At 50.5% G+C, this 9,475-nt stretch overlaps 1 protein-coding gene across 2 annotated transcripts; it reads left to right on the forward strand.

The window, feature by feature from the left end:
• Sapcd2 (suppressor APC domain containing 2) lies at positions 1-9,055 on the forward strand. Of its 2 annotated transcripts, XM_055600880.1 has the most exons (6): positions 1-626; positions 3,086-3,198; positions 4,324-4,470; positions 4,613-4,720; positions 4,809-4,922; positions 4,992-9,055. In XM_055600880.1, the coding sequence occupies exons 1-6, from the start codon at positions 65-67 to the stop codon at positions 5,118-5,120; spliced, it is 1,173 nt and encodes a 390-aa protein (XP_055456855.1). In that variant the 5' UTR covers positions 1-64; the 3' UTR covers positions 5,121-9,055. The 2 variants fall into 2 exon arrangements, with proteins under 2 accessions (XP_055456855.1, XP_055456854.1); XM_055600879.1 differs by having other exon boundaries at positions 4,809-9,055.
• Positions 9,056-9,475: the final 420 nt, after the last annotated feature.

The raw sequence follows: 9,475 nt of genomic DNA on the forward strand, positions 1-9,475 counted from the left end.
CGCCACCTTGCAGGTCCCGCCTTCTGGTCTTGTGGGGACCGGCGCGAGTGGAAGCTGGGCGCCCATGGCTGTTGCAGCGATGGCCGAGCGTGGCCGCCTACCTCACGCTACGCCGAGCACGGAGGGGTTACCGCGAGCCTTTCTCCAGAGCCTACGCACCCTCTTCGACATCCTGGATGACCGGCAGCGCGGCTATGTGCACCTGCGCGAGATCGAGTGCCGCTGGCAAGGTGCAGACGCACGCGAGCTGCCCTGCGGCGTGCTGGAGGGCCTGCGCCAGGTAGCCCCGGCCAATGGCTATCTGACTTTTGAGCGCTTCGTGGCGGGTTTGCGCACCTCGCTGTTGAACGCCGACGGTGGCCCACGGGATCAGGCACACGTCGCGGCCCGACCTGGAGACCAGTCGTTGTTGCAGCAGCGCCTGATGTTCGCACCGGCGGATGAGCCGCGGACTGTCCTGGAGAGGAAGCCTCTGCTCCCGAGTGCACGCCCTGCTCCTGCTGGCCCCAGTGGCACCTCCCGGAACCCTGAGCTATTGTGTGTCCCGGAGGAGGCGGCGCCCTGCTCCGCAGAGCCCAAGCGGGCCCTGAGTAAGTCGCTGGAGCCGAGCCCTAACGCGGATACGGGTGAGTTTGGGCGGTCCCCAGTTCCACCTAGTAATTCCTGGGATCTGTGCTGGAAACTGGAGACTGGCAGAGTCTCTTCAAAGGGATGGACATGGGGACGACTGTGAGCTTAAAGCAAGGTTGGGGACAGCTGGATGGAAAGAGGCTCTGCCTGTGCTGTGTAAGCTATGGTCAGAGGCCCATTCCAGGGCCCAAGTTAGGACTCTGATCATCCAGGAGACAGACGCCCACTCTACCTCAAGTCTGAGCTAGGCATTGGGGCATCTGTGGCGGTGAGAGAAGGCATGCTGCCTGCGCTACCTGCCCTAGACCTGGGGACATCTGGGCACTCATCCTCATTTCTGTGTGGCAACTTGGGCACACGTTTCTTCCTAAAAGCACACATCCTCTAACCTGTCCTGAAGGTCCTTCTCAGTGTGACGCCCTGAAGAGACAATCCGGCTTACTTCTCCACCCAGGCAGAGGAGGTGGCACAGGAGCACAAGTGCTGAAGAAGGTCGGGTGTGTGTATGTTGAGGTAGAGGTGTGTCCTACAGCACCTGCTGTACTGTGCTGCTGCAGACAGCCCGCCAGACACAGACCATGATCCCTGGGGAATCCAGGAGGCTCCTCTCCCTCCTTCCGGTCTATTTGGCAGAGAGGAGAATGTTGAATAGCCCCCTGTCTGCCTTGAGAATAGGACCTGCATTATGCCTAAGCACGGAGGCAGCTTCTCGGAGGAGCCCAAGCCCCTCTTCCAGCCCTGCAGCCCATTTATCCTGTGTACTGCCCTCCAGGGCTGCCCACTGGTGGCAGCTGCCAGTCCATTTTGATACTTGCCACGTTCTGCCAGTCTCAGCAGACCTCTTCTACCTCAACCATGTTCTACCACCTCAAAACAGGCATTTGGCAACACAGCGGCCCTTATCTCCCTTGTGAATTGATACACACACACACACACACACACACACACACACACACACACATCGAGAGAGTGAGAGAGAGACTTCTACTTGCAGTTCAAGCCTTGACTCCCTGTTCTTGTGGTAGGGGAGGCTTCTGGACATAGCTGGTCATCTCAGTGGCTGTGTGTTTGAAGTGCCCTGTGATGGGACAGTGTGTAATGGACAGACTCAGGGTTTGCCTGTGGCCTGGGTCAGTTACTCCTCGGAAGGCCATTTGCTCAGGGACCATGACTGGGCAATATTTAGCCCACTGCTTGCTCTGTAAACCTAACACCAGACTCTGGCTCTAACTCCTTTTAGGTCGGGCAAGGTCCAGATATGGATATGGTATACTTGACAAAGCTTGTTTTGGAAGAGCCGCAGAATCAATTTAACTTCCTAGGAAAGTCCTCCCAACACAAATATGTCATCAAATTCCCAACCAGGTTTATGCCTCCTTTCTGTGTTAAGTCAGGTCCAAGTGTCCTGGATTCTTTCCTAGAACTCATTGCCAATACCTGCTGTGGTCCCACCTTCCAGTGGTTACCCATCTCCTGGCGGCAACGTCTTTCTGGCATACCTCCCATTGCATCACCCTGAAATTGCAGGCCACTCAGCACAGCAGGCTGGGACATGAACTCTGGGGAGTGCTGGGAACCAGAGTCTCTGTCATGCACATTCAAGCACAAGTATTATATCTGCTACTCATTTCTATAGGGATAGGGTTGGAGGGCCTGAGGGAAGGTGCCCTTCTCCCTACCTGAGCTCCACTTTTGGTAGGTGGGGAGGTGATGCTTTCTGATGCTCACAGGAGTCTTTGGCAAATGTATGCACTGCCTCTGCACTTACATGCACAACTTGCTTATTTTGTGCTTCTGTGCAAGAATTAGGTCTCCATCACCAATGGAGAATTAGTTTCCCCACTACAGATGCTGTTCCACAAGGCCCCGTGCATTTGAGAAAGGCATGGAGAGAACCAGAGGGTTCTGCCTGTCCATCTTTTTGTTTTGTCTTGTTTTCAAGACAGGGTTTCTCTGTGTAGCCCTGGCTGTCCTGGACTTGCTTTGTAGACTGGGCCAGCCTCTAACTCACAGCAATCTGCCTGCTGAGTGCTGGGATTAAAGGTGTGCACCACCATGCCCAAGCCTGTCCATCTCATCTTTTACCCTTTGATACCTCTTACCCTTCACCATTTGATACTCCTTGAGAGGTATCCTATGATTTTTCAGCCACTGGGGGGAGGAGTGCAGAAAAGAGTGTATTTGTGCTCTCTGACCCCTCAGAGAGTTCATCGCCCTCCTTAAGGCAGGTGAGGGAAGCAGAGCAGGCAAGAGGAGACCAAGTTCTAGCTAGGCACAAAGTAACAGATAAAGCATACTCAGGGCTCAGCACTGACCGGTTCCCAGTACAGGCCTGGTCCCTGGGATTTGCCTTATCAGAGTTGGGAGGTCCTGGAAGGGCTGAGGAGCTGGGGTGAGATTATGAGCCTGCTAGGCAGGCCCAGAGTTAAGCCATGACCCTGACTGTCTGCTACAGGTGCAGCAGCCTGCAAGACCCTGGACATAGGCACAGGTGAAGCCCGGCAGGCTCCACGAGCCCGAGGCGAACGTCGAAGGCATACCATCACCAACGGCGTGGACTGTGTCCTGGTGAGAGGGGCCAGGACTCTGAGGGACTCTCTGTTGTGGTCCAGAAGGTTGGAAACCAGGCAGAAACCAAGAGCCTGCTTACTTGGGGGATCCCTGTAGGAGAATCGGTCAGCTCTCAATCTTTCTTTCTTTCTGGGCTTGAATCTACTAGAGGGAAGACAGACAAAGTCAGGCAGTGGGAGAAGAGGTTCTTTAGGGACCTCTCTTAGAAACCTCTTGCTCCTCCCGGCCCCCAAGGTTATGGTTCTATCTTTTCCTCTGTTCACAAACTACCTCTAGACAGTTGTGTTGTTTTTTCATTCAATGTTCATTCGTAGAGACCCACCATTGCTGCTGCTACCAGCACGAACATTTATCCTCCCATTCTTTTGCCTATACTTTCCTCCCCAAGACACAGGCCAGTCACCAACTACCCCACACCAGGGAAGATGGGGCCCTGTCCCATGGATGCTGCAGCAGAGTGAGGAGGAGCCCACTTTGATGGGAAGGGTTGTAGGCCACCTACTCCCCTTGTTCTGTGGGGGAGGGGTGGCCAGTGTTTGTCCCAGCCTGGGGCCTCCCTCTGGTTTCCTATTTGCAGATACTTGAATTAAAAAATAGCCTTTTCTGGAGAAAAAGCAAGAAAGAAAAAAGGAGAAAAATAAAAGGAGGAAAGGATGGAACCAGAACGTTGGAAGCCAGGGAGAAGCAAAAGGTCTCTAAGAGAGGTTCTTTAGAGACCTAGTGATGGAGGCTGGGACCCTGTCCTGCCTACCACATCTTTGAAGGCCAGCTTAGTGTACACACAACATGATCACTTTAAGCAGGAGTACTAAGTCTGGTTTGTCACTCTCCCCCTCAGTAGAGGGGCTGAAAGGGACCCCCATCATCAAAAGAGGAGGAGCTGGGCTATGTTCTCCAAAGTTAAGTTTGAACCTTCCCTGCATAAGTTGACACTTCTATGTGTGTATCTGTAGACTGCACATGTGCTGGCATGATGATCTGTGCCTGTGTGATGGCCTGCCTGTGCACAGGTCTCAGTCTCCACACCTGTGTCTCCTGGAACATATCAGTATGTACAGGTCTGTATAATGTCAATCTGCTTGCTGGCACGAATACATTCCTATGTGCACATGTGTGTTATAGTTGAAGCAGATGAAGGAGTTAGACCAAGAACAGGAGGTGCTGCTGCAAGGCCTGGAGATGATGGCTAGGGGCCGAGAATGGTACCAGCAGCAGCTGCAGCGTGTGCAGGAGCGCCAGCGCCGTTTGAGCCAAAGTAGAGCTGCTGCTGTGAGTGTTGGGCCACCCTTATCAATAGGACCCAAGTTGCCCTGGGTGGGCTCCCACTAGGCTCTCAGCTGAAACTTTAGGGGAACAGGAGTGCCAGGTGTAGGAAAGTCCTCATGGCTGGTGTTCCCTGCTTCTCTTCCAGGACTTTGGGGCTGAAGAGAGCCTCCGCCCTCTGGGGAGATTGCTGCCCAAAGTACAGGAGGTGGCACGGTGCTTGGGAGAGCTGTTGACTGCAGCCTGTTCTGGCCGAGTGAGTGCTCTGAAGCCTGCCTGGCACCCCTTGCCCTTGTTCTGGATGCTATGCCAGGAGAGGCCAGCCTGATTGTACACTCCCACAGGCTCTGCCTTCGTGTTCTTTGGGGCCCCTGGGCCCCACCTCACCCTCAACACCACCAGCCTGGCAGCAGCAGACTATCCTCATGCTGAAAGAACAGAACCGTCTTCTCACTCAGGTGAGGTGTGGGGAGATGGGGCTGGGGCTGGAGGCCCAGCAGGCCCTGACCACCTGCCAACCTGCCCAGGAGGTGACTGATAAGAGCGAGCGCATCACTCAGCTGGAGCGGGAGAAGTCTGCACTCATCAAGCAGCTGTTTGAGGCCCGAGCTCTCAGCCAGCAGGATGCTGGGCCTCTGGACTCCACTTTCATCTAGCTGGTCATACCTCTCTAGGACGTGCATACAAACTTAGCCTCAGCTCCGTGGCACCACAGAGAGCCAGTCTTCTAACTGAAGACCACCAGCTGTCTTAAACTACAGAACCCTTAGGGCACCTGCCTCCACTTTTATAACCTGGACTGGCCTGACATTACACAGTTCCAGACTTGGGGTGTTGATCCGTCATACCTGAAGCTGCTACTTCCACTGTCAGTGGATGGTGGAGGACCATTCCTCATGTTTACCTGATTTCAGGCAGCCCTGGACAGAGAAGGGGGCATGTTTACAGCTGTCCTGTCCTCTCTCCCTGGGATCCCTGGTGTTTAGTAAAAAGTACTGGTCACACCGGGCTGTATTTCTCATAATGCCCAGAAGAGGGTGCTTGCTGAACTGGGTTCCTCTACCCTATTGTTTTACGTGATTCTGCATGATTGAACAAGTAGTACTAGGAGGCCTGGAGACCAATAGGTTAGGGGTCCTTCTCTTCACCAAGGGCACTATGGCAAGGTGATTGTGGTGCAGATGGGAGCAGAAGTGAGGTGTGGAATGGAAGGAGGACAGGACCCTCTAATGGAGGGCTCTGTTTGTGCTTGTTGGAGGAGCCACAAAGTCAAGGTTTGAATGTAGCTGAGAATGAATCTGGCTATAGCTGGACCAGGCCAGTCTGGTTCTTAGAAATAAGCCAATAGCTTGGATTCCCTGCTTTACCTTAACTAACTGTCCAGGGAAAGATGGCATCAAGGTAGCTCAGATGTGGCTGGCCATCCCTTAAAGAGAGGTTCTGTCCCCTAAAATGAGTGAGTCTTGGCCTCCCAGCTGAGTCATGACGTGCCCTGTGGACAGAACACACCCACTGCACAGGGTGCAGGATTCCCTGGGTCTGGGCTCTGGTCACATCTCCATCTTTCAATCCCCTACTTGGTCTGACAGTGTGATCATAGAGAAGCAAACTGGGAGCACATGAAGACACTGAGGCTTCTTGGATATGACTCTTCGTGCTCATACCTCCCTTTGGTAGCTGGGGTGGGCACAGATTGGATGAGGAGAATCTGTTCAGCTCAGTCTGGTGGAGCCATGTGCTTACTATGAAAGGCCCAGAAACATCACAGGTGAATTCTGTGGCCTGAAGCCTCAGTATGGAGTGTGAGCATTTGTGGGTACGGTAACCATGGAGTCTAATTTTCCCACTGTGCTTGACCTGCAAAGCATACCCAATCAGGTACAAATGATTCTGGCACCCACACCATCTACTTCAGGAATTGGAGTGACTAGAGTGGTTTCTGGGCTGGAAGGAAAGCTAGTACTAAAAAGCAGTTGTGTTCTATAAGCTCAGAGTATCTAGATAAACTTGACTTAGACTAATGCCATCTAGAGACAGGTCTCCATGACAACAGGTTGGGTCTGCCCCCCCAACCTTCCTCAAGATGGCCTCCTTTGTGTTCCTTGCCCCTGTACACTTGCATTCCATGGCTTAGCACTCCTATTCCTCAGGTCCTGGGAACACTTGACTAGTCTAGGTTCTGTAGACACAGCCTGTGACACAATACTTGAGCCAGACTGCCCCTCCAATGGAGACCCATCTCTCAGCAAGCTCTGGCCACCTCAGTCACAGCCTCACTTTCCTCTTGGCTTTGCCCAAGCTAACTACTCCCTCTACAAAGCAGAATCCCTGTTTTGCCCACTACATCCTTTCTAAACTTGATCAGGTCACATGGCACAGCAACAAAACATAGATGGTGGCGCATGCCTGTAATCCTAGCACTGGGGAGGCAGAGACAGGAAGATCTTTGAGTTTGAAGCCATCCTGGTGCATTCCAGGGCTACACTGAGAAACCCTGTCTCGAACACCCTCGCATACACAAAAATTACACAGGTGCAAGCTAGGTTGCAGCTTCTCTGAAATGTCTGCCACACCTTGAAGTGCTGCATTGGCTCCTAACATGGGATCACAGGCGAGAGGTGGAGCAACATAGGCTCTGCTCCTGGGTCACATCCTTTAGGAGACCTCTCACATTTCCAGGAGTTAAGTTGAAACAAGATGACACAGATGGGAGTTCAACAAATATGGCCTCATGGCCCTGATAAGAAGCAGGATAAGAAAACATGTTTGTGGTTCCTGTAATATTCTATAGTTTCTTAGAAGTCTATGGCCTGAAGCCAGACTGTCTGTGTGGCCCTAGAGACTTCAAGAGAGATTTTTTTTTTTTCTTTCCTGAGATAGGGTTTCTTTATGTAGCCCTAGCTGTCCTGGAACTGACTCTATAGGCCAGGCTGCTCTCAAACTCAGAGCTCTGCCTGCCTCTGCCTCCTGAATGCTGGGATTAAAGGTATGTGTCACCACTATCAAAGGTGGAATTTTAAGTGTTCCTGATAGGCTGGGGGAACTAGCAGAGGCCAGTACAAATCCTCAGTGGAAACCCTGCTCCTGTGGTGTAGACTAGGAAAGTGTCTCCTGCATGCTGACCTCTCTTGTCTGAGGTGAAATGTAGCATTGACTGCCCTCTCTGGTGCTGTAGTGCACACAGACTCCCAGCTGTGACAGCCCAAACTGTCTAGAGATTGTTCTCAAAGAAAACCTTTTCCAGGTTGACAGAAACACAGCTACAACAAACTGGCTTCAAGCATTTTGTGTAGAGTAAATTTCAAGGAGATGAGCTTCTCCAGGTTGAAAAAAGAAAAGAAAAATCACAGGCTCCAGAAGACAGCAAAAGACAGGACCTGACAGGACTGCGGTACTATAGTGATCACAGAGAAAACAGTAATGACATGTTTTATCTAAAGAAATGGAGGGGATTCTTGAACCTATGAGCAAGGAATAATAGTCTGTACTCTTAAAGGTGTTATGTATCAATAGAATAAGATGATACCAAGGAATATGAATAAAGTAGAACTTCTAGATATGAAAAAAAAAAAATAATGAAATTAAAAGGTCTCCACAAGCCGGGTGTGGTGGTGCATGCCTTTAATACCAGCAATCAGGAAGGTGGAGAGGCAGGCAGATCTCTGTGTGGTCAAGGCCAGCCTGATCTACAAGAGTCCAGGACAGCCAAGGCTACACAGAGTAGCCCTATCTCAAAAGAAAAAAAAAAAAAAAAAAAAAGGAAAGAATCACCTACCAAAAAACCCACCACAGTGGTAAGAAAGAAGAAACTATCTGAGGGATGAAATGGAACAGGGGTCACTAGGAGGGCAGTGGAGGAAGGGAACAATTGAGGGAAAAAAGTATAACCTGAAAACAAGAAAAAAGCTGGGTGGTGGTGGCACACATCTTTAGTCCCAGCACTCGGGAGGCAGAGGCAGACAGACCCCTCTGAGTTCGAGGCCAGACTGGTCTACACAGCAAGTTCCAAGACAGTCAGGCTACACAGAGGAACCTTGTCTGGAAAAACCTAAAATAAAATAAAGTGTAAGACACATAAGTATGAGAATGCCATTAAGAAATCCATTATTTGGGCAGGAGAGATGTTTTAGTTGTTGAGAAGCTGGTTGCTCTACCAGAGGCCATGGATTCAGTTCCCAGCACCATATATTGACTCAGGCATGCATGCAGGTATAACGCTAATACACGTAAAAAATAAATTAGGTGGCTGGATATGGTGGCACACAGCTTTCATCCCTGCACTGAGGAGGCAAAGGCGAGTGGATCACTGTGGGTTTGAGGCCAGCCAGAGCTACATAGTGAGATTCTGTCTCAAAAACAAATAAAACCCATTATTTTAGATAGCAATGTAAAATTAATTTAAAAATCAAAGGCCAAAACAATATAGTTATTAAACCTCAAAGTCTATACCAGGAGATGCTAACTATACAGAGCACAGGCAGAGCAAAACACTTTCAGACAAAACAAAGTTTACCACCAGAAGACAATCATTAATGGGGGCCATGGGTGTATCAGTAGGAAGATAAAATTCAGGAAAGATTCATTGATAAACACAAGGGTTGTATAGCAAGTAAACCCCAGACATTGGTTTTAAGAAAATATTTTTATTTAAATAAAAAAATAAATAAGGTTTTTTGTTTTTTTTTTTGAGACAAGATTCCCTGGCTGACTTGGAACTCACTCTGTAGGCCAGGCCACTCTCGAACTCAGGAATCTGCCTGCCTCTGCTGGGATTAAAGTCATGCACTACCACATCCAGCAATGAAAAAAACTTTGTGCGTTGTTTGTGGGTTAGGGGCCAAATGGTTCTGACTTGGGACTGCTTAATAAAAAAACGGTAACTACAATAACTACAGGGCACTATAGCAGACACCAATGAGGACTGATTTCCAAATCCTAACCCTTTTCATCAAGGAGGTAGAGGGGTTGGGCTCCACCCTTCCCAGCATCTAATAATCTGTGGACATTTTTG

Source organism: Psammomys obesus, unplaced genomic scaffold (genome assembly GCF_907164565.1).
Source record: "Psammomys obesus unplaced genomic scaffold, mPsaObe1.curated_primary_1811, whole genome shotgun sequence".
Taxonomy (NCBI): Eukaryota; Metazoa; Chordata; class Mammalia; order Rodentia; family Muridae; genus Psammomys; species Psammomys obesus.